This window comes from Lissotriton vulgaris, chromosome 8, assembly GCF_964263255.1.
Source record: "Lissotriton vulgaris chromosome 8, aLisVul1.2, whole genome shotgun sequence".
NCBI lineage: Eukaryota > Metazoa > Chordata > Amphibia > Caudata > Salamandridae > Lissotriton > Lissotriton vulgaris.
In genome coordinates, this window is record NC_141696.1 from 1484910895 (window position 1) to 1484936899 (window position 26005).

A 26005-nucleotide genomic window follows, 5' to 3' on the forward strand; every position below is an offset into this window, starting at 1 on the left:
ATCGGCAGTAACTTCAGGCAGCTCTTTGCAAACGGACACCTACCACTGGGTGCCTTTCCCACTACTGAAATTACCACTTACCATTTAGGTCTAGGTAACTGTGGGACCATCCAACCATCAAAATGAAAGCTTAAACTGAGAGTTCAACTTGACCGGGCTAGAAAACCATTAACTACAGGTCATGGAGTAGTGGTAAACACGGCAGCCCTAATACTATATGCACACTGGCACTGCCAATGATATTATGGAAGGGGGGGCGGCACAATTCAAGGGGTTATGGTAATAAAAAGATAAATGTACGACGTGCCTAACTTCATAAAATGTCATTTTTAAATGATAATAAACTGAGATGAACGCATTCCTGCATAATTTGACAGTAATCGTTTCAATTGAGGGGGTTGTGCAGGTTTCAATCATTCAGCTGGTTTCGGGAGTTTTAATTCAAGCCTGTCGTGCTTCCAGCAGCTTATTTAATCTACGGATAAATGTAGCCTTTGAAGGGCGTGCTTACCTTACATGTTGCTTTTTAAGAACTGAAGCCTAAAAACAATGGGGGGGAAAAGTGCAAGCTTGCAGTAGCTTTTTTTGTACAGTAGTATGAATGGTCAAAGAGGATTTATTTTTACCTGTCTCAATTCGTTAATCATGGAAGGTGTCTCCAATAGCACTCGACAACTTCTACTAAATTATTCAACGAGATTACCAGAGTGGTAGTTTAATGACGGCACACCTGTGCACCGACTCATGGTGGATCGATACATTCCAACTAATTAAACCAAAAAAGAAAAAAGTTGCAATTAACACTTGAGCCGGTGCTAATGAGATGGAGTGGGGGAGAAAGCAGAGTGCTTTACCTTTAATAATCCATATGGAAAATACTCCCAGAAGAATCCCCTGCCCCTATGTGCACAACAGGATTCAAATGGCGTCCAACCTGACCTGTTACACGCTGCTTTTCAGGTACACCTGAAAAACCAGAGCTGCTGGAACCAAGAAAGCAAAAATTGTTATTAAACTGGCATTGACAGCCACATTCAGCTACATAATACACGCAAACAGTTAATAGGTCAAAAATCCAATTTGTTTTTATTTCTTTATTGTTAAAGAATCAGTCCTTAAAACATGAAAAATTAGTAAAGGCGTGTGCACATTTTATACAACATGGCAGATTGAGTAACCTTTAGTCATATCCGTTGTTTCTATTCCCTTTAATCGCCCTAGATAGCCAAAAGGGAAGGCAAACTAAGTGAGACACTGCGTCTAAACATTGCATTTTTCGAAAAGATTCATGCTTTGTGGGTGCTGAAAGCTACATAAGAGAACTTAACTTGTTTAAGAGTTTTATCGGATCCGGACTCTGAAGGCAACGAACACGTCATTGGTTTTAATTGTACTTTTTAGTAGCTAGCCTGGGATTCACCACTGTGCTTATCGGCAACCTTCTACTACGATGATGCAGTCAGTTCCCAACATTGCCTGATCACGTTAAGAGTCCTGCAAACGGCAAATGTTAAGTGAACATATTTCTCGAGAGCGATACCCAACCTTTCAGTGTCAATGGCGGAATTTGATGGAATCAGTACACGTGCCACAATACCCTCAAGGGCGGCCTCCCTGAACATGTCCATCACCATCAGTCACATGGGTCAAGGCGGGGGTGGAGAGGGGCTCTGTCAGCCCAGGGTATCAGCGACGAGTTCTAATGAGCCTTTGAGGCTCTTGAGAAGGATCCAGTCTGCAGTGCGGTCTCCATGTGTGTTCGCTGGTCCAAGGCAGAGGTCGGACGGTCCGTGCTCGGATTGTTGCCCCGGCCTACACTCAACGCCCTGGTGTACCAGTCACTTCCTTTCGAGCCAGGGCTGCACAAGATGGCGGCGGCGCCATCTTACAACACCGCCCACATCATGATCACCCGCCCTACCCCCCCGCCATTCACACGACTAACGGGACGGGCCGCAAAACCCCGGAGCCGCCAGTCACACCACCCCCGTACTCGCCCCATCCCTGTCACATTACCCCCATACCCACCGGGCTCACCATCCTCCGTTCCAACTCCACTCCCGGTCACACGACCCCGCACCCGACGCAATCCCCCGGAGCCTCCAGCCACACGACCCTCCCTACTGGCCCTACTTCGGAGCCTCTAGCCACACGACTCCGTACCCGCCCTACTCCGGAGCAGCCAGTCACGGCTTTCAGTACCCACACTACCCTCCGAACCCGCCAGTCACATCACTTGCCGTTCCAGCCCTACCCGTAGTCACAAGATTCTCCGTACCGCTAAATACCACGGAGCCGCCAGTCGTACGGCCCTCTGCCCCGCTTAATCACGGTTAAACGACCCACCATACCCGCGAGCCATACACGCCCGACACACAGCCTCCCGTAACCACCCTACCCCTGAGCCGTTAGTCACGCGACCCTCCACTACGTAACCGACAGTCACTCACATGAATTGATACGAGTAGACCATGGTCTTTACAGTTAAGAACCCAAGTGGAGCCGTCATCATTATATAAGATGGTAGTTAAGATAGCCCTTCCCAACCCACTCCCGTCGAGGCCCAGGCGAGAGATAAACCTGCTGACGCACAGAACGGCTCAGCCTACCACGGCTAACTACGCAGCCATGCAGTACTCCAGCCGAAGACCCTTACACTCGGGAGGACCCACCAGCCGCCGCCATCTTACCAGCGCTCTGCCACTCTCCATGAAATCTCCGGCGCATCTATGCTGCGAGGCGGTGGACAGCAAAGCGCCCTGCCCGGACACTCGCATGGTGACACTGCGCAGCCCTGCTGGATCCCTCATTTGTTTTGGTTTGCCGCTAACCCCCGACACACAGCCTCCCGTAACCACCCTACCCCTGAGCCGTTAGTCACGCGACCCTCCACTACGTAACCGACAGTCACTCACATGAATTGATACGAGTAGACCATGGTCTTTACAGTTAAGAACCCAAGTGGAGCCGTCATCATTATATAAGATGGTAGTTAAGATAGCCCTTCCCAACCCACTCCCGTCGAGGCCCAGGCGAGAGATAAACCTGCTGACGCACAGAACGGCTCAGCCTACCACGGCTAACTACGCAGCCATGCAGTACTCCAGCCGAAGACCCTTACACTCGGGAGGACCCACCAGCCGCCGCCATCTTACCAGCGCTCTGCCACTCTCCATGAAATCTCCGGCGCATCTATGCTGCGAGGCGGTGGACAGCAAAGCGCCCTGCCCGGACACTCGCATGGTGACACTGCGCAGCCCTGCTGGATCCCTCATTTGTTTTGGTTTGCCGCTAACCAGGCAGCTTTCCTGGTAAAACCGGTTTAGGAAACAGGGATTTCAATTGAAGGCAGCCACACACTACCTCCAGGGATCCTTTGAGGCAACGTCCTTCGCAGACGCAGAAGTGCCGGCAATGCCGGACCAGACACGGGGGCGTTCCCGGCCTCGCGTGACGTCGGCAAAAGCCAAAGAATGTCGGGAACGCCCCCGTGTCTGGTCCGGCATTGACGGACAGGCCCCTCGTCCAATGGCAAGGCTCCGTTTACGGAGCCAGCCAATCAAGGACGAGGGCCGAACAAAAGCCACACTACAGTTCTCAACAGGATTTCGCCTGCGCGGAAAAGCTGCGCAGAGCGCAGCTTCCGCTAGGCAAAACCTAAAAAACGTGCAACTCCATCCCGCAGTCTGGAGCAACTTCCCAAACGTCATCAGAAATGCCTCAAAGTTCAGCATGTCATAAAGGAGGCGAGGGACCACCTCTACAGAGAGCACTGCATCTCTACACGAGTGGTGTCACCACCCACAACTACTCTGCCACCATTGTAAATGATCTTGAAACCCAAGCTACGACTCAGGCAGTTCTTCAACACTGGGTTGCTCCCTTCCTAGGCTTGCATTTCACAAATATCCATATATGAAATCAGACAAAACACTTCATGCTGCCTGACAGACTTTACCGTTTTAACAGAAAAACAAGGAGCTAATAATAATCAACATCTAATGAATATGATTTCCTCACTACAGAGAATACCTTCGTTTATAACTACTACACATGAAAAATAGCACGACAACAAATTGACAGGCAGCTCAGATAAGAGAAATAGGCTATTCATTACTGTTGTTGGGGAGGCGGCATCAGGAAAGACTCCAGGCTCCACCTCTAGGGAGTCGGGACTCCTCCCCACACTCAACAAGGGTAATAAATGCAATATCAAACTGCAAATGTAAGGTACTAAGATGGTTATAAAAATAACAAAAAAGTAGGTTAGGGAGCGTTATGGTTGATATCCAAGTAAATTCTAAGAACCAACCATGGCCAGACTGGTTTATCCACAACATTTCCACTTCAACAGACAATAGACGGAAGGATGTTTCAGCGAAAGTGTGAGATAGGCGCATAATGATTCTACTGGTGCCAGTACAATAATAATTGGTGTCATTATCATTTTTTAGAGTTTATTTTGATCTCAACCTTAAAGGTTCCATACTGTAAGTGTTTTTTTCCAGCACTATATGTTGTTTTTTTAAGAAAAAAAAACCAAGGTTTTCATATTTTTAAGATTCCCTATACTATTCAAAACCCAGTTCGGATAGTGACTACATGGGCGAAAATGAATTACGGGCCTAATTTGAAGTCGGTGAAAAACATCCATGCACTTCATAGTTCTTGCAGGAGCGGACTGTCAGCGGAAGGAGATACCCAACTACTATTTAAGAGCTGACTGTGGGAGAGTATTCAGTTGACCCAAGTCTACCCATAGGTCTCTAGCCCCCCACAATTGTTTCTGCATTTAAGCAGTGTGATCTGCAGGGCCAGCTTTAGCGCAGTGCGACTGGTGCGGCTGCACTGGGTGCGCCGACCTCAAGGAGGGGGCGCTGTGTTTAGCAATAACTTATGATTGGAGAGATGAGGGCACTTATGCCCTGTGGTAGTGAGATGATCCGAGGAAGCGGCAATGGGGGTGCGACAGGATTGTCGCACCGTGCGCCACCAGGGCTAAAGCCGGCCCTGGTGACCTGAACCAGCTCCCCAACACCCCGTCCTCCAGCGTGCCTACTTCTGCAACCACTATCTGGAGAATATGGACCTGCACTGGACTCTACCTTCTGCGCACCAAGACTGGGGACCCACACCACAAACCAGAGGATGGAAGCCAACCTCCAAGAGTGCCAGGACCTATCCGATTGGAGCAGACTTCTCCAGAGCCACTGCCCCTGCACGTGGACCTCTGAAGTAGAGGAGGAAGGGCTGCCTCACTGAGGCACTGCAGCGTGCACACACTCATGATTAAGCCTAGGAAGTGCCTTACACCTCAGGGAAAACATGACCGAAACTGAACTTTGGCTGTGAGCTCCACAACAGAAAAATGTGGGATCCATGACTCGCTTAAAAGAAGAGTCTAGTGAAAGCAATATGGACGTACCTACTGGTCATAGAAACCAGGAGCTGCTCCTCTGCACTCATAGTTAGCCTGGTCCTGCACTTTACTCTCATCTACTGATTTCCATGTAGCTAACCACCGTAGCACCCAAAGTATGCAACCGTGTGATGATTAACACTGCTTGTGTGGAGTATTTTGTATTTGTTGTGCTTGAAGTACTTCTCTTTTTAAACAAAGGAAACTGGGTTGTCCATTTATTATCTTCATAGTTGACTGTACGAGTGTCTAATACTCCCACTACATTTCTGAGAAGGATGCACTTGGCCAACTTCACACAGGCATGGTAGGACGGACATGGAGCCAAACTACCACAACTAACCTGCGAGGCCCGGTAGCCCCTCCCTGTCCTGTTACCCACCTGTCCCGCCCCAAGCAGAGCCTGACACAGTCATTAAATGAAGCATAGCAAGCGTAGGTTACCCAACTGGGAATCACAGAGCATGCAAAGTGGAAAATAAAATTTACGACTGGAAGCAGCAAAGGGGTTTTCTCCAAAGGAAATCCTATTTTGTGTTGCAGTCCATGCAAAGATTTGGCATTCTTCTGACCAAATAAGGTCACAAAAAAGTATTTTACATTAAAATCTACAGACCTTCGGCTTTTATTAAATAATTCCTGACAAATCATTTTGGCTAAAAAGAAATGACAAAGTTAAATGTCCTATACCAGTGGTCCCTAAATCTTTGGCTGCTGTGGATTCCTACTTAATCATTACTCTAATCTGGGAACCACCACAGTCATTACTGGATGCCGGGATCCCAGCCTAAGCAATTTTGATGGTTTAATCCTCACAAAAATACACAAATGACAAAATAGGTTATTGAATCCATAAACAAATGACAAAAAAAACTATTTAAAAAAACAAACCTATTAATGGGATGGTTGTAGCTTTTCTAAATTTAATTAAGGCAACCCCTTATCCGTAATGTATTCTGTTTAATGCACTTGCGCTGTCTCACTCATCAACCTGAGGATACCAACTTAAATTAGTAGACTCCAATTTCAAATTCCTTCACATTTACAGAACATTTTGAAATGTTCAACTTCACATTCAGCTTCTTTATACACTTTAACTTACATTAGAAAATGAAATAATACTAAGCAGTCGCGGGCCCCTTGAGTAGGCTTCACAGACGCCCAGGAAATCCTGGACCTCAGGTTAAGAACCACCGTCCTAAACAATATTGGTGAAAGCATTCTTGAATACTGGACACAATAATATCTGAAATTTGCAGGACTCCAAATTTGTTAATTTTTCAAAATTTTGCATTACATAAATTTATATATTGATTTTATGTGCACAGGCTTGTTCGCAGAGAGAAATTTTCTGTTCAAACTAGTCTACTCTTATTTCTTGTTGTGTGAAAAGTACACAATCAACTTAAAGAGGTCATGCAAAATACCCTCTAACCACATTTTGCTGTAAATGCTTAAATCACCGACTTTTGATAGAATTGGGTAAAAAATCTGGGTAGTTGGCCAGGCTCTTCCTGCATTCAGTTGACTCACAGACAGAAATATTAGCTTATGGTTTTGCCTTTATGCTTTTTGACATCCAACAGCCTTCTAGTGGATAAGCAAGACTCAATTAATTGTCCTCTTAAAGCTCGCAGAGTTACCAATGAATCTTGTGGCTTCCACAGCGTAGGACGTATCATTTTAGGAAATATGACATTTTGATGTACATGTTTTTTGTGAATTACGTGAGCTCACCTTATGATTTTTTAAACCAATCAAACAGTTCTTGTTTAATGGAAGTGGATAGCAGTGTAACTGCCTGCCAGCCCTACTTGTCCTCCTAGATACTCTAGTTGACTTTATCTCTGCCCTAAAAGAGGCAATAGATCCTAACAAGGAGGAGTATTCTCACTATTTGGAGTAAAGTCACATGGTTGCGTCCTAGCCAATGTGGAAGCAATCCACGAACCAGGCTGAAATGAGGCTAGGAGTAGTGTAGGTCAAAGCTTTAGGGCTCAGCTCTGGGCGTCCTTGTAACATGCAGGACTGTGATGGAGCAGGGGAGAGACAAACACTTTTGTGTACCCTTTGTAAAGTCATTCTCTCATAACTAATATTTATTAATCGTGTGAAGCATGAAAACTAATCATCCAAGTGCACATAGAATAGACACCACACGTAGGAAAACTAATTGCTGTTCTGCAAAAAATTAATTTGCTAATAAAACAAAGAGTCATTAATATAGAGCTGTGGTATTGTAGATGTAATCGAATAAACGTGTGTATTTGTGCTTATGTTAGAAGTTTTGTGGCAAAAGGAATGCAGACGGTAAGTAAATGACGCATATTTTTGTGCTTTTCGCTAGGTAACTACTAACAAGGAAAATTAGAATGATGGGAGGTACACAGAAGGGCTCAAATTCTATATCGAACGTCTGATGTGTTTGTTTTCATATTAGTTCCCATTGAGGCCCGTGCGGCCTAATTTGAAAATGGCTGTTTAAACAAAACAATTAAATTGACTCCGAGAAAGATGGCCCCCACGCATGGGCGGAGTATGCGAGAAATGAGTGAATGGCCTGTTCTCGGAGCGAGAGGTGTCAAGGCCAGCTTGAACAGGAGATGTGACAAAGGATGCTTGGATTTAAAAAGCCTGGGAAAGGAAGAAGATGTAATTCTATTATGGACAAAAGATACAAGAAATGAACGACAAGTACGAATGTGAATAATAAATCATGAGAAAAATCCTTGGGAATGACAGAGCAAATTTTGAACTAGTTTGGACAAGGAGGAAATGGGGTGATCATCACCACTCCTCTAATGGACCAATGAGAAATGAGTGCGTACCCTAAACGTTTCAATTTTGGGTTAGATAGATCGTGAAAAGGGTATAAAAGAGCTTGTGCGTAAGAGGGGAAACGGTTGGTTCCGTGGATTTTATTTCTCACCATGACATGCTGTCAGTCTGAACAATTTTATGGTGCAAAAAGACTGAATTATATTTGGACTTTATATTTTGATGGGGCAAAGAGGTTGGATGTCGGGAGGGAGACATCGAGGAGGTTAGAAAGACAGTCAGTTTGGGAACCTGTTCTATGCAGTTCTGTCATCTTCCTATGGCAGATTGGTAATATGCGTTCTAATTTTCATTTCTTGAATGTATTTAATAAATGCTTAAAAAGTCTAGAGAAAATGCTATTTTCCTTTCCAAATGAATTTAGATACATTTTTGTAAAATATAAACTAGAGTCTATTTTTATTTTGAATAAAAAATCATGACAATTTAAATAATAAAATAATAGGAATATTGTGATTGAGCTGGTCTTAATCGCCATCAACTGACTTCTACTAGTTGGTCCATCAACCAAATAGCGGAGTACCTTGATGTTTATTTCCTTAGGTCTGTAGAGAAAATTTGAGATGTACATTGTATATAATGTATAAAATGTAAAATATAGGTTAATGAGGTACCCTGCTATCCAGCAGCGCACCTTCTTTTTCACTTATTCAGGAGTAGTGTGATGTGTGGATGAGTGACTCACGGTGCTATGGGCCCCACCGATGAGTAAAATAAGTTTGCTCCTGGGTTGAGTGGGATGAGATTTGAGGATTGTTTAGGAGCCACGCTGGATCAACTGCAGCAATGCACTCATCCGCACACTGATAAGAATAACAATCGTAGCAAGTAAAAGAAAGTTTGTAAATGTACACAAAGACAAATGTACTATTCTGAACGGTGCACAGTCACATGCCACTGCCCGACAGAGTATCCAGTTTTTTTATTTTTGGTCCTAGTTTTACTCCAATTTAGTTTGTGTGAAGAGGCCTAGTCCTGTCTCTTGACTGGAGTGAGATCCGGGACCAGTCCTGTGATCTAGTGGGGGCCTCATTTGGCGGATACCAGAATCCTGTACCTGTTTAGGTCCAGCATGTAGAGTGGGGACGGAAGTACCATGTTTTTGTGAATTAGTAGTTGTGACCAGACGTAAAAATTTTTTTAACTGCGTCACTGGAGCAAGGCCTACATGCTAACTAGTGAAAAGTTCCGCTTCTATCAGCTAATCCGGATCCTTGCACTTAAACCCACAGTCTATGTTGTGCGTGTTTGTGTATGTGGCCTGTGTGATGCACACGGTCGGTCTATGAGTGAGCCAGAGTAATAAAGGCCTGCAGATAGAAGCCAAAGCCTCTTCCTGTGCGCAAGATGGAGGTGAGGTTGTTTTCTCACACAGTGGAAGTGTATTGCAGACGTTTTTAAAGCTGGAGGGATGAGACCTAGACAATAAAGTGAGGACAAAGGAGACCAACCCCTTTAGAAATCTGGTTAGGTCCTTTGCGCTTGGACACTCTGCTTGAGTAGCTGAGCGCTTAATAAAACCCCTGATAACATAACATAACAGAGGGGCTGCTAACTAGCCTACCTGCAACAGTCAGATTTGGTAGATGGTGGGGCTGCTGACTAGCCTACCTGCAACAGTCAGATTTGGTAGATGGTGGGGCTGCAGTCTCTGTTGTACAAACTGAGAAGGGTCTTTTAGGCGAGGACCAGCATTATCTCTCTGCCCAGATCACTATGGCGTTTGATAGCAAACTGCAGAAAGCTCACACCTCTTTGCACCTTTTGTCGCTATTCCAGGCTGTAGACTAACCTTCTGTGATCACTCTGCACAAAGACACCACATCCTTGCCTGCATTAAAGTGGTAGTTACGGACCCACTTGTTCCAGTTCCAAGTTCCCTTCAATCAAGAAAGAGTGTGACGCGCAGAGTACTCAGAGGGTTGCTGCACAACCAGAACTGGTGCCTGTCTGACAGCCAGCCTCCCATAGATGAGGGGGCATTACCTGGTGTCCTGCTTGCTAGAAGAAGACAACCTTCTTCCCCGATTACCTAGAAGCCAACCTGTTGCTGAGAGAGGGAAGGACTGATCTGACGTTACCTGATAGCGCAAGAGCAGCTTGACCCCAGTGGTGTGTGGGTCTGCCGACTGAAGGGAAACAGGAGGGTCAGTTCTGTGCCCCGAGAACTGTTAACAGTCTCAATGTTGAAGCGGTTCCAGTCTGAAGTTTGCTCTCATCAACATGCCTGAGGCAGAGGGTGCTGTCAAGTTGTGCGCAAGGTTGAGGTTGCCACCATCCTGAAGGTGTGACCAAGGTGGAGTGAGTCGACTCACGGAAGCAGCAGCCTAAGCGCCAGTATGAGATATGGAACAGTTAGCCCTTACAGTAGCATTTGCTAAAGTAATGCCCTGGGTGGGGCAATGAGTTCTTGGTTCAGCTCACCATTGTTAAGCTCTGAGCTTGTGGCGCACCCACTACCTCCCTGAGAAGCTGCTCATGATCTCAATCCAGTGCTTACTTTGTAAAAAGAATAAATGCTCATAGTTTTGCTCTGAAGCCCACGGCCAGATCGGCATGCCGACTACTGAGACTGCGTAGTCTTGGTTATGTTATGTTAATCTGAACTTATATAGCGCACTGACACCATAAGTTTCCTGGCGCTGAGAATATGTGAAGTAGGTGCGGCAGAGCAGGCTAACGCCGAGCGAAGATTGCGAACCGGGCAGTGCTTTACGACGAGGGCCTTTAGGAAGTCCGGGCTGTTGCAGTGAAGAGTTTTGAATATTAAACAGCCTGTCTTAAAAGCAGCCCTTTGTTCAATTGGCAACCACTGCAGTTTACCCAGCAGGGGTCTCGCCGATTGCCATTTCGGAGTTTTATGGATGAGTCTTGCTGCCTGGTTTTGTTCTGGCGACGGAACAGTGACTGGGGTAAGCCTAGATAGAGGGAGTTGGAAAAGTCGAGCCGGGATAGTACCAGGGAGATCACTACTTGTACCAGTGCCGCATGCGAGAGCAAGTGGGAGATCTTACGGATTTTTCGCAGCTGGAACATGCTGGAGGAGATCACTGCCCCCACGTGAGTTTTAAGGGAGAGATCGGAGTCAATGAACACCCCCAGGCTCTTCACCGAGCCTGCAGGTGCGGGGGGGCCTAGCTCAGTTGGCCAGAACTGTGGGCCCCAGTGTGCCACGCTGTTTCCTGGCAGGATGAGTTCAGTTTTCCCCGGATTAAGTTTGAGTTGATTGTGATTCATCCACTGCTGTATGTGGAGCATCACTGCTTGGAATTCAGCTGCGGCATCGGGGGAATCTAGATGGAAAATGATCTGCAGATCATCAGCATAGTTGAAAACTGATCTTCCACTTTTTTAGCGAGTGGATCAGTGGCCGAAGGTACAAGTTAAATAGTATGGGTGAGAGTGAAGATCCCTGGGGGACACCGCATGTAGTAAGTGTCTTGGACGCAGTGAAGGGGCCCAGGCTTGACCGGATGCCTCTTTATTCCATCACCAGACACTCCCTGACTCTTTATCTCACTCTTGCTGGTTATTTTTGATCCCGCTTTCTCTTGTGGTCACTGTTTTTCCAACTTTCTCTTCAACTTCCTTTTCCCCCATAGTGTTTTTTCCTCACTCTTGCTCTGGAACAAAATCGGTTTTAAAAAAAAGTGCTGGTCCTTAAAAATAGAATACCGGTGGCCCATACCTGCACAAATTAAGCACAGCTGCTATCCCGAGGTTCAAGTGCTGAAGATGTTGTACACGGGACAGTTTACACAGCCATCGTAAGACAGACCATGAGACATCACATGGAAATTACCTTATCCATTGTGGTTGAGGTGATCACCCTGCCTCCCCCAACATCGCTGAACGAGGTCTGGCAAGTATCAAAAAGTCATATAATTGAGATTAGAGGGAAAGTGAAGAAACTGATGCTTGGAGGGAAAATGAGCTGTGGAACACCTTAGTTACAAATAGGCAGGCTCCGGAAAGTGGCAAACTCCGCTAAGCTACATTGAGTTCCCCAAGTGTGTTGCCTTGCACTGTTTGCACTGATTTTAGCCCCAGGTGTTTGTCCTGCGCTGTAAAATCAGCACGAACGGGATCATGCACAGCACAAGAGGACGTTGCTTCTTTCTGGCGCTCGAGCAGAAGTTCTACTCGAGCCGTAGCTTCCTCAGCGCAAACGGAAGGTTTCTCAACTCCGAATGGTAGCGACCACCAGTGTTGAGAAATCTCGCTGGGAAACAGTCTTGCGTTGGAATTTTCTCGCATGCACTTGTCAACTTGCCATTGGCAAGCAGGGGGGAAAAACTCTGCTACACGGAGTTTAGTTTTTCGGAACTCTACGAGCTCTGCAGAGCGCGAAAAACTCTGCAAACTCTGAGAACGGAGCCAAGTTCACTGTCCAGGCATACAAATAGGTAGACTAAGAGGATTAAAAAATATCCGGACCATTTATTTAGCATGTGAAGAAAAAAATTCTGTGCCAATAATGAGTTTTACTAAGTTTTTGGGGGGTGTCAGTGCTCCAGATGTGTCCAGAGGCTATATGGATTGGGGTGAACAATATTGGATCAAATATGGGGTGGACATTGTACACTGATAGAAGGTACTGCCCTGTTCAACCAAAACATCGACCTTTCAAGATTGCTGTTTAATTTTCACATTGTATGTCACATCACCCTGGCGATGCGCCATGCGTCACATCGCCCTGGTGATGCGCCATGCGTCACATCCCCCTGGCGATGCGCCAGGCATCACATCCCCCTGGCGATGCGCCAGGCATCACATCCCCCTGGCGATGCGCCAGGCGTCACATCCCCCTGGCGATGCGCCAGGCGTCACATCCCCCTGGCGATGCAACATGAGTCACATCCCTTGCAATGCAACATGTGTCACATCCCTTGCAATGCAACATGTCACATCCCTTGGCACTGCGTCATGCGTCCCATCCCTTGCAATGCGTCATGCGTCACATCCCTTGCAATGCAACATGTGTCACATCCCTTGCAATGCAACGTGTGTCACATCCCTTGCAATGCAACGTGTGTCACATCCCTTGCAATGCAACGTGTGTCACATCCCTTGCAATGCAACATGTGTCACATCCCTTGCAATGAAACATGTTACTTGAAGCACCCCTTTGTTTTACTGAGGGATGTAAATTTAAAGCTTATGACAGGATCATTGCTTCAGCCATCCATTACACTTACTACCATTATCAGTTTATGGACTGTGATTATGTAATAATGTATTGGCATTACTGGGTATGAATTTCAGATTGATGCATTTAGAAATATTTCAGACTACGGGCTAGCAATAGCAGCCCCACTCCTACAAAGTAATGAGCGAATGCCTCCAAGGGAACTAATTTTCACGATACTTATGGGATAACTTGGCTCCGATGACACCCAGTTCATGCTTAGGCTGAAAAGGCAAGACCAATGCCATCACCAGATCGATGTTCGAAAGATTACTTCAGTTATTCTAGGTGGTGGATGTCAAAACAACTTAAACCATCACAAACTGAGCTCCTATTAACGACTGCTCACATGCAGCGAGAAGACAGACCGGCAACAGAAAAATGGGCCCATGTCAGTTACCAGCTAAAGTAGTATGAAATGTAGGTGTTAAGATTAACAACGGTCTCTCACTCACAGTACAAGGGGTGTAGTTTGCTGAAACTTGTTTTTGGCACTTAAAATTTCTGGGAACCTAAACGAGACATTGCTCAGGTATGGAAAGGGGTCTTTCCCCCCACCCCCACCCAACGGTGGGGAAATGGAGAAAAGAACTAGACAGATGTATGGGAGCGGAGCTGGTAGTTTTCCAGGCGCGAGGCTGCCCCCGGAAACAGGAAAATATGGTCCCTGTGGGCAACGTTTTTGGGGTATCGACCTTCCTCCACAGACCCCCTGATGGCATAGTTGCCAACACCCCTATGATCATCCAGGCTGCACACAACATGCCTTTACTGCTTGTTTGAGTACCCATCTACACCTTCTTCAATGCATGGGTTTGGGAACTGTCTCCACAAGGTTTGCGTTGTTTTATGTTTATTGCAGTTAATAATGCATACCAACGGTGTATATTCGGATTATCTTGGTGTCAATGTATGTATGTAGGGCATCTGCCCAGCTGGTTTCACAGAAAAATAAAAAAAAATGTGTTATTAAAAAAACAAAAGAAATTCTGGGAAAGCCTCTTTGGTTCATCAAAGATCCTCTTCACGAACCGGTGGAGAGTGTCCTTATGTTATGTTAGGGTCATTTATAGAGCGCATGGCTGCCCCAGCAACAGGGCATCCCAGTGCTAGCGGACAAGTGACCACCAGAAGAAATTAGGCTAGATGGAGGAGAAAAGCGAAGTTTTAATCAGTTTCCTGAACTCATATTGCATTAAGGGAATGCGATTTAGTGCATCGCGTCTGAAAACCTCATTAAATCAACCAAGGTTAGTACAAAGTTTGGCAGCTCTCCTTGCGACAAAGATGCCAAGGAGAGCACACATCTCACGAGCATTGCGTCAGTTACACTGGCTACCAAGAAAGCACAGGATTGCTTCAAGGCTTTGGAATTAACACACAATTGAGTTGGATCAGAAATACCACAAGATTCTTGTAAAAGGTTTTCCTGGTATCTGGAGTGTCACTCTTTACCCCATCAATAGCCATTTTGTTTCAGCCGTTCCCAGGGCTAGGATGGCCAACTACGAGGACAGGGCATTCTCTGTCGCCGCCACAAATATGTATAATTCTCCACCAACCCAACTCTGCGCTGAATCCACTCTTCTGCATTTCAGGAAAATCTTAAAATCCGAACTTTTAAGATTCGAACTGTCCAGGGTAATTCTCATGATGAAATTCTCTTTTATCTTTGAAATTCACCCCTCTGAACTTCTGACTAAAAAAAATAAAACTGATTATATCCATGTTTTCCTATTCCTCACATTGCTTTTAGATTTGAATATATTATCAATTTATGTTGTCAATAGTATAGCTCTGTCTCTTTAAGTTCCAATAAGAATTGGCACAGAGTATAGTATATAATAAAGGAATCAGGCACCAATTAAATGGGTTTCTGTGATTCTAGGCAAGAAATACATCCATCCAGTGGCCCCCATTACTAGCAGATCTTGAGTTCCGATACGTGTAGAACAGGCCTCGCTGTTCCATTCTTTTTCAATGTTCATTAAGACATGTACTTTTTCCAGATCATGGCTCTGTCTGAAAGTCATCACATGCTCTCTGAGCTACTAAAACATAGAAACCTCCTAGCGTAAGCCTGGACTGGTCAACCTCACTGGCCCATGGAAGTTAACACAAGGCGCAAGAAGGAGGCGGGCCACTGTGAGCAGGGCAATAGTAAACAAGACATTAGGACACCAGTGGAGAACAACAGTGACTCCCTCGAGAAGTTCTCAATAATGCTACCTAGAGAAGAGACGTGGCAAAGTCATCACAGGATGCAGATTACTGGCCAGGCATGGCTACTTCTGCATCTCCTACGAGTTGGTTTCAGTGGTTGTTGGCGCTAAATGACCCCCTAAATTCTAAGTGGAAGCTGCATTTCAGTCCCAAGTACCTTCGGCAATTGCATAAGGACACTTTTTAAGCCAGTCGAGCATCAATTTTCAACAGGAAATCAAGAAAAGGTCTTTTTTTTTAAATTAGTAGAACATTGTGTAAATCTAGGGCTGTGCAGCTCTTTCCTCGTCCTAACCTACTGGAATCCAAATACTACAAAATCAAGTTATTCAGTGTTCTGCCCAGTGGACTCGAGAAGCGGACAGAATGTCTGAGATACTCAAGAAATAAATCAGATTTGAGGCTCTTCACAGAAGCTTGAAACTTTACCATGGGATGGTTTGCCTGCAGTGAGTCACGTAGACAAGTTGCGGATTCTGACAGTCACCGCAGACACAATTTTGTGTAATTACTGCACATTCTCAAGGCCGAATGGCTTAAATGGGATGCATATTCCACGTGGTGAAATAAGCCCTGAACTCAAAGTAATAAGCCCGCATAATGGGAGGTACACAAAGTTGTGGCAAACATGAATTATTGTGGGCCTAAAACAGACCTACCACTCTACTGGACACCCTAGGCATAATCTCTGCGCCGGTCCTCCATGTATACCTGGATACTCAATACACCACAGAGACTGAGATAGGGGTTCAAGAGACGAAGGATGCTGCAGACGAGCATCTTATTTTGCTCTTCGATCCAGCCCCGTCCAATGTGAACATGCAGCAGGATTTCAAAGCTTGACATCAACAAGAAGAAGGTAGCAGCAAAGATCACTCAGGCCATCAGAATTCACATCTAGAGAAATAGTGTTTGCAGAAATCATATGGAAGTGGGTTTGCAAGCAGATGAAGGTGCTGTGGGAGTGTTGTCCCAGCATCAGAGACCATGTTGCTGGATTCCATCTGCCATTTTAGGGGTCATTAAAATAATCTTGATGCTATACTTGGGGACAGCAGTGGTTTTACTCACGCTCAGAGGTGAAATGTGGATTACTCAGCTTCATGCTTCCAGAAAAGCGTGCCACCATTCCTACAGGTGCCCTGGCTCAGAAGAAGTAGGCTTTCCAAAAGGAAGGCCCCAGGATGGGGTAATTTCTGATGAAGCAATAATCTAACCAGATGGAGAGGAATGCTTGGAAAGGGTGACCAGTATCTGGTTAGGTCATATCCAAGCATCATTCATCCTTTCCAGAAATAATTTACGGGGCCTGCTGATAGTAAGATGGTCAGTAATCTGCGCCAGGGGCTTCACGTCTGAATGCCCTCGTTGGCATGTAATCATTGTTGAATTGTGCGAAGTAATAATGCACTATGCTGCTTTCAAGTATCACTCATAGTTACAAATGCCTTGAAGGTGACTAGCTTAACACCCTTGCTCACCAAGGATTCAAACATGGTCTTGGCCAACATGGTGACAACCACTATGGTCCGGTATCTGCAACGTACACCAACACGCCTGTCCATCAAAAGGAGGAAGACAACATTCACACGGAAAGATAGGTGGTGGGGAGGTGTGAAGGTGAACAACAGCGGACCCAATGTCAAAATCAAATGCACTCGGAATTTTAGGCAACCTTTACTTGTACAATTCACAATGCTCGCTCGCTCTTCGGAGATATTATACTGTCTATAGAATATGTTTGAACTTGAAGAACGTCGTCTTATCTCAGTGGTTGATGAGAAGAGGTTGACCATCCACTAGTCCTTCAGTAAAAAGTAGGTATTTTGAGGTAAACACAATCATTCACTTGCACTAATGCATATGTAACCCAGCCGGGGAACGTATAGTTTACCACGACTAGCATCATTCCATTGTTGCTGCTGCATTACAGCATGTAAACTAGCTAGAGGGGACTGAGGGGTAGGGCCTAAGGAGAGTACAAAACCCACCCCAACCACACAACACCATATTTCTACAAGAGACAAAGTCCTAATCCCAGCATGGCCACATCTGCAGAATTTGTGATTCAGACAAGATACATTAGAAGCTGTGGGATTCGCATGGGTCACAGGATGCAAAGGTATACAAATGAATGGCCTGGCCTGTATTCACTAACACAAGCTCAACCTGTAGAGTAAAGAGAGAGACAGAGAGTGAGAAACAGAGAGTGAGAGAGTGAGAGAGTAAAAGGGTCTTGAACACACAGGTAGCCTTGCTCTCTAACTGCAGCTTTTAGTGTCTGTGATACCTCAAATTACTACTAAGGCTAACCTGGCTTAAAGGCATGAGGCCCTAGGGCTACAGAGTGGGAAGGGGAGCGGGGGGGGTGGGGGGGGGCTCAAAACAATTCAGCCACCTACCACCAAAGGGAACTCGGGTAACAAAATAATATTAAAAAATAGCATACATTCCTCGAAATTAATATACTCTGTATCACCCATCTACAGACTTTGTATACTTCACATGCTTCCTTTAACAACTTTTAAAATGTGGTCACAAGACCGACGAACGCTTTCTCCGTCACCGCCCCCAAGGCCCAGAGACAGCTCGGATTGCTAGACTCTTAAACCATGCATGATCAGAGAGCAACACTAAAGGTGTGTCATCTGACAATTCATAATCTTGAACTCTAAATGGGCTTGAATTTGATAATGGACAGGATAAATGAACATTAAGGTCACTATGTTGGAGATTGTCAATATTAAAATACATTACTACTAAATAAACATGTGAAGTTGTCACCACCATAAACCTCACAATGGCATCTCAAAGGCATACTTTACCAGAGTCTATTTACATATTCATATTGGAGCTAGTTGGGATGGCATGTAGTGCACGTGTTGATGTTGAATCTGATCAATATTGTTCAATTTAAAAAACACACAACAAACAGCTATGTGAAAGCAGAAAAACACAAGCATATGCAATAGGTCTCGCAATTTTGAGAGTTTGAGCTATTGGCATTGTAAATGACAATGTCTTTTACCCATGTGTTTTTGTTTGGAGTGGCGTGGGTGTATTTCATGTGGAGTGGAATTATGTGAGACAGATTGGAATTGTTAGTTGTGGAATTGTGTGTGGATTTGTGTAGTGGAATTATTTCCACTGCACACCATGCCACATATGTGGATAAATAAAAAGCAAAGGCAAGATTTGGGTGAAGATGGAAATCCACAAAGCAATTACAATAGGTCACTAAGGGTCAGATGTATCAAAGGGTTTTACCCATTTTGTGTCTATGGGAAAATGTGTTCATACATATGGCCCTATGTGCAATCGAGGCTCGACTTAAAAATGTAACAGATTTAACGATGTGGTGTAATTCTCACCCCCAGCATCACAGACACACGCAGACTTGTTTATTCCGACTTTCTAAGGAAGGGGCGCTTGTGCACCAAAGCAGCCATAAACAATGACTTCTTCACCACGCCCCTTTCCCACTTAGCACAGAATGGGGATATATTTCTATGATTTTCTGAGCCCACAGCTTGTGGGAAAGAGGGGCTGAGTGCTTGCAAGTGACATTGGTGTGACTGATGCCCTTTTGGCAATACTGATGGCTGAGGGACCACCTGGTTGTCACAGCCTACCTGCCATTCTTCTTTGCTTTTTAAGAACCAAATCCCCAGGGATTAGTTGCTGAAAGCAACAACAAAAAGGTCAGCCTCCCCATGCATAGTGTTTCTCCGCAGGTGTTGACAAATGCTGATTTTCCCTGTCTGGCATGGTAACTCATGACAGCCGTCTGCATCAAGTAACCTACCTTACAAAGAGCAAACCATCCAATGTACGGACTGAAGGCGCTCGGTGGTGAATAGACCACCGGGGACAATGATCTCCGGGCGGATAATGTTCCAACTTGAAGTACCCATGACCTCCACCATCTTGAGATACTGGTACCTGCTGGAGTCAGTAACTCCAGGAGGAGGAGTTAACGGGTGCTACACCAGGGAACTACAAATGATGCCTTAAATGGTAAGGGAGAAACTGCCTGTTTGGCAGAATGGAAGTTCCACCAATTTATGGTAGATCAACTAGACCTGGCAATCCATAAATGACCCTCTTAGTCTTTGCCATTTGGTAGATGGATTTAAATTTGAACCTTCACTTTCCTTACAAACGTGTTCCCTGATTTAAGCTTCCGCGATGAGCACATAACTAGAGTTCAACTGTTTAAATAAAAATAATAATTATTAGTATTGTAACAATCATGGACACAGCTCGTGCTTCAAAGCCCAGTATATACAAAATGCTGATTCCACATGGGTCCCTGTTTTCTCTTCGATGCTAAACGTATCACAGAAACTCTTGCTAATGCCATGTGGATGCGGGTGGCAGAGGTGAAGTACTGTTACAGTAGTGGTCTTCAAACTTTTTTATGCCATACCCTCTTTCCCACCACCCTGTAGAGAATTTCTTTTTTTTTTAAACAGAGGCCCCCGTCTGACAATTTTTCACAATAATTCTATTAAATTAGCAATGTTTAAATATGTCAAGTCTTATTTAAACATTGCAGTTAAGTTCTGTTATCATTTTAAAAAATGCAGACAAATACATGATTGCCAAAGATACTATTCTGGTCAGGCAGGCCTTACTAACGTGCATATCCACAGTGTGATGGTTAGAAATGGGTGGAGTTTTTTAAATATTTGGAGCCCCTTCCCTTTTGACACACACTCTCAGCTAGGATATACATGACAAGCGATGTTAGTGATAGCCTTTGCAGAGAGTCTTATTGCTGCTAATTTTTTTCTGCTTAAAATAAAGGTCTCTTATCAGCAACTCGCTACTTTTGGTCAGAGCCTGGCACTCCCCTGGGATCACTTGACCGCCCTCCCCACCCCCTGTTTGAAGAACTCTATTCTACAGGGTGGTGGGCACCTGTGAGGGTACGGCTCATGTAGGGTCAGCAATCGGGTATCGCCAGGACCTAGCAGCTCCTTCTGATGCCTATGGTCTAGGGTACCCTTCGTCCTAGGGGTCGTGTTGCTTCCACTCACCCAAACCTCAGCAGATACGTTCAGGGAAATTGGTCAGTGCAGTGATGTCAGAAGGGATTAAAATGTGAATGTCTAACTTTTCCCAGCCCAGACATTAATGAACATCAGTCCATGCATTTCCCACTCCACAGGAACACATGGGTATTGTGTCTGAGTAATCAAAAGACACACAAATGATGGATGGAATGTGGAACAAATAAAACATTCACCCCCAGTCAAGAGATCTGGGTTAAATCCATCATTCTTTTGCTCACCACGCCACCCCAGATTGGACCCAGCCATATGCAATTTAGTCTCGAGCCTGCTCCCCAATGGTACAGTCCAGCCCAACATGCGAAGCCAGGTCCTCCCCAGAAGGGAAACAAGCATCCTGGGACTGGTTTCGGGGCATCACCCCTCATCAGCCAGGCTAGCTTGAATCCAGTGGCACAGTGAGCCTGGTACCCACATCTGGGCATACCCTGCGCACTTAGGGCGAGAAAGCAAAATACAGACAGATGATGGACGGAATGTACCAGTCAAGAGATCTGGGTTAAACCCATCTTTTTTTTGCTCTCCATGCCACCCGTAAACAAATCGGGCTTGATCCTGTGCCTCATGGGAACAATCCTGCCCGAACTGTCAAGCCATGTCTTCCCTGGACCGGAAACCAGCATCCTTGGACCGGTTTTGGGGTATCACCCCTCATCAGCCAGGCTAGCTTGAATCCAGTAGTACAGTGATCCTGAATAATGTGTCACTTTTTCTCAACGCAGTAATTGGCACAGAGTTAATTAGTACATGATAATTCAGAAGCAGCACAGAGCAGTGGAAAGAAACCTTGTATGGCTATTTGGCCAACAGCACTGAACATCCTGACACCAGTGCTGCCTCCTTTCCAGGAGGAAAATACCGACAATTTGTTGTGTTTTTAAGACCGGACATGATACTAAATAGAACTGTATGCACAATTGCACATATTAATTTGTAACATGACTTTTCTGTCTTTGTTTACTTTAATTATTAGTCATGGAGCAGTAATGCAGCTCTGGAACAGATGTAAAAGGGATTTCTATTTATATATACTGTATGAAGTATGTACTGATAAGAGCCAAGAATACAGGCTGTTGGTGATTTCGGTTATGTTTGTACCGACCGAGACCTTTAAACACCGGTGGTGTCGGTAGAAACCGCCAGGTGCCCCCCTAGCTGTGACTTGGACTTTTGCTTTCGCTTTAGAAGTGCGCCCCTTGGCCCCTGGGCCAAGAAACAGGTTTGACTGAAAGCATCAAACATGACATGGGGCGGTTAGGGATCTGTTTGATCTTGTACAAAGGAAAAACTGCGGAGCACACTCATTGTAAAATACAAGTAGAATCCCAGTGGTGATGACAAACCTGCCAGGGCCGGCTAATTTGCATATAGAAATTCCACAGGAAAGGGAACGGAAGCAGGAAATAACATTTTAAAGGTCCTTTCATCCCATAGGTCTCCAGAGGACCATACTCACTCTTAGGTCTTGAGACTTCTCTACACCCTCTGAGACCAGTTTGGGAAAGTGAGCAAACTATAGAAGCTGTCACTCACTAACCCTCAAGGTTCCCGGTTACATCAGTTAGTTCCCAAAGCACACAGTTACCCTTGAAATCCTTAAGCTAATTTACGCTGATGGTCCAATTAGGCTTTTACTCACACTCTGATTCGTGATCTCCTGCGGACAGAGAGGTCCCCAGAGAGTACTGCTCTCTCAGGTGCTCGTGGAATATTTCTCACCTAAGGTTTAGTGATAGCCCTCTTCATTCTTTGTCCTTTTACACTCCCTGTGGACTTTTTAGATACTCACAGTATTTTTACAGTTCTTACGATAGGCCCTCCAGTTCTCAGAGACTGGTGAAAGGTGGAATGCTATTTTTGTTTTACTTGCTGCTAGCATAACTGGTACGTTATGACAAATGTAATAATGCTAGTTTGTAAATACAAAAGGAAACCAGCATTAAAAATGCAATAGGTCTCACCTTTTATTAAGTTAAAGCCATTTGCTTTTCTATACAATACCATTAGCAAAGCAAAGGGCTTTAACTTAATCAAAGGTGAGACCTATTGCATTTTCAATGTTTGTTTTATATATTCGATGCACTGCTCTTTTGGGGGGCTTCGGGTTGGTTGGGAGCGCACGAGGGGCTGAAGAGGAGGAGGAAAAATTAATTTTATATAAAAAAAGTTCCATATGAATTGTGAAAGAAGTAGGGATTCCACAATCACGAATTTAGGGGCATAAGTGAGCAATAAGGTAAATAATCTAAACAATCTGCTTCCGGTATAAATTCGCGTATACATTGTGAAAATGTAACTCTAAACACAGAAGAAGGGAGTTGCCTTTGAAAACATGTTTAAACAGGAGGGAAAAAAAGTAAATGCCGGAAAAAATCGGGAACGTGTGAAGATTTAAATAATTAACAAGGTTGCCAAGCATTAAAGAAAGATAAACAAGGCTATTGAATGCCCTGTAGCTTAGTTTGGCTGTATTGTATTCTAGTTGCATCAATTTAGCGCTTAGTGCGCTTAGTGAAGCGCTTTACGCCGGTCAGCACGCAATTCCGGAACCCCGGATCAGTGTAAAATGTTTTTCTGACACAGAAGAACGTTTCACGGGACGCTGCTTTTACAAACAGCGCGGCCGAGTTGAACGGTTTAAAACTCCACTATCAACCTTGAGGAGGACAAACACGGCCGCCGATAAACAGCCAGATCCGAGTTTTGAACACATATCTGCTTCCGCCTGCTGACTTTGAGGTGAAACGCTGTGCAGATTAAAGGTTATTTATCCGGAGGGTTATCAGGGTGTCTGGCACTGATCAAACAAGCTGCGAGCTGCCAGGGAGGCGGCAGGCCCCCGCTGGCCCGGGGCGCTGTCCGAGTACACCCCCCTCCCCCGGAGTCACCCCGCGGGCACCCACCTGCCAGCAGCATCGCCGCGGCTGTGATGCTCCTCCTGGTCCCCATGGCCTCCGTGTCCCTCCTCACTGCTGCCGGCCGCTCTTAGCTCCCTCTCCTGCAGGCAGAGGCTCCCAGGCGCTGGGGCGATGTCTGCCCAGGTAAGCACCAGCTTCCTGTCTCACCTGGGCCCGCCCCTCCCACCTGGAGGAGCAGGGGCTCTCAGCCAATAGGAGCCCGCCTCTCTTCGCCTCACCTGTCCCTGGCCCTTGGTCTCTGCTCAAGGGGCAGCCAACCCGCTCTCACTTCTTGGCGCACTGTCAAAAGGACGCTTAGAGCTACCCAGCGCTGTGCTTTCTCTCGTTATTTGCTTTGTTGTTTGAGGGTTGTTCTTGTGTTGTACAAGCACAGACCACCTTGGCATCGCTGTCGAGTGATTGCAAGCCTAGAGACTTCCAGTTCTGCGGTAAAATTCGGAAACATCTGATGAAAAAGTCAAATTCCGCAGTGAATGCCTGAACATCTACAGAAATGGCAGACTAAAAATATTTAGACTAAGTTTAATGTGTAAAATAAGAAGCATATTTCATGAGACTGATGTCTGTCTATACATTTATTTTCCAAGCTGCTGCCCATGTAAACTCTCGTTTGCATGTCTTCTTCGAATGACGCATTCTGACCGACCTGCCCCCCCCCTTTTTGTTTGTCAATGTATAATATTTTATATACAAATAGACAGATATTGCAATTCATTAATGTTCAAACGAACAGTTTGCATAATTTAAAACACTTAAACATGGTATAAATAGAAAAAACAGGCAAGATACAAATTATATTTTAATTTTCTAACACATATTGTTCTCCACATATTTTAAATGCTGTTTAGAAATGTAAACATGAAGAAGTTGATTCTTCCTGTTTGCATTTGTCTTCAGGGAAAGATTTACGAGTTTAATTTCAGACTTCCACAGACATTCAATGTGAGGGCGTTCATTCATCATAAACCATGGCGTATGTTACTTTAATATATTTTCAGTACATAATGATGGATACATCTAAAAGGATTTAATAGCGATGTGCACTTTTTGTGACATCATTGTGAACCAGGAGGCATGATGCTTGTTTATTGGATAATTAAAAGCTTCCTAGCAGGCAGACATGCTAAATTACACAGAGATGCTTAGTAAACAAATGCGTCCCCTGACTCACCTCGCTGCAGTCTGCCACCGGCTGCTTTGAATGTTTGACTGGCAAGTGAATCAATGAATCCTGGCAAAAATGAGGGCCAGAAAGTGAAGGTGTTACCCACAGGTGAACTCCTCCCATGGGATGAGGAATATGCGCCATTTTGGACTGCCTCTACTCAGGTGTCACATCTTCAGAGAGGTTTTGCATTTTTAGCCGATGCCCTGTTGCCTTCTGGGACTTGTAGTTAGTTTTGTTTTTGGCAATTTAAGCATTAGTGCAAAAATTCCAACATGCAAATCACTCTAGGCTGCAAAAGCCGGAAATGGCTGAAGGGCTCACACTTGACACCAGGCCACTGCACTGCTCATTGGTATGCGAAGCACATTCCACTAAGGAACAGGTGTGAATAAAGGCGCAAAGCATTTTAACAGCTATGACTAAACCATGTAAAATACTCCCACGGGAAAGATTTATTGTACAATAAAATACAAAAACACAGCTCAAATGACAGTAATCGAGAAGGAAAACAGTGAAAGAAATACATGGGAGATAACAAATTAGATAACTAAAATGTAAAAATCTAGTTATCACTTGGTACCTTTATTACAACGTGCTGCTACTAATAATCGTAGCCCCCGGAATCACGTGCCTTCATCATTGGCCTGGCCAGTTGCCTTTTCAAAGAAGTAACAACCCCCAGCGATAAACGACCTTTACCTGTAGGTAAACTTTCTACTCTTGATGCGTGCAATATGAACCTTTGTTTAGGACTTCTCTGAACTGGCATATTCATCACGAATTAGGATCCCTGTTTTCCTTTTTCACTCATTTTTACAGACTACACAGACAGAAAATCATTTATTTTCTTATCTGTATTTATTTTTTAATGTGGATAAGAATGGAAATTGGTTAGTTTTTGGAGTGATTCTAAATATCCTCTGCCATGTGTGAATTGATAGGGAAGGTGGTTAAAAAGAAAGGAATTTTAGTAAAGAGGGTTATACAGCAGTAGTTATGCACAAGTTTGATATTGGAATTTTCATATTTTTGATATATTTCATATACTGAGGGAGGATTTGGCCTAATGGCTAAGGCGGTCAACCTCGAATTTGTGGAACCGGGTAAGAGTCTCAGCAATAACGCTCAACATCCTGTGATTCTGGGCAAATCACTTAATCTCTCTGTGCCTAACAA

At 44.9% G+C, this 26005-nt stretch overlaps 1 protein-coding gene across 1 annotated transcript in view; it reads right to left on the bottom strand.

Moving 5' to 3' along the window:
- The window catches only part of GPA33 (glycoprotein A33), a 234500-nt gene extending 210671 nt beyond the window's left edge, over nucleotides 1-23829 (bottom strand). Inside the window, exon 1 of the mRNA XM_086935542.1 lies at nucleotides 23647-23829. Within this exon, the coding sequence (XP_086791668.1) occupies nucleotides 23647-23692 (46 nt within the window). The 5' untranslated portion in view covers nucleotides 23693-23829. The remainder of the gene's footprint in view (nucleotides 1-23646) is intronic.
- Nucleotides 23830-26005: the final 2176 nt, after the last annotated feature.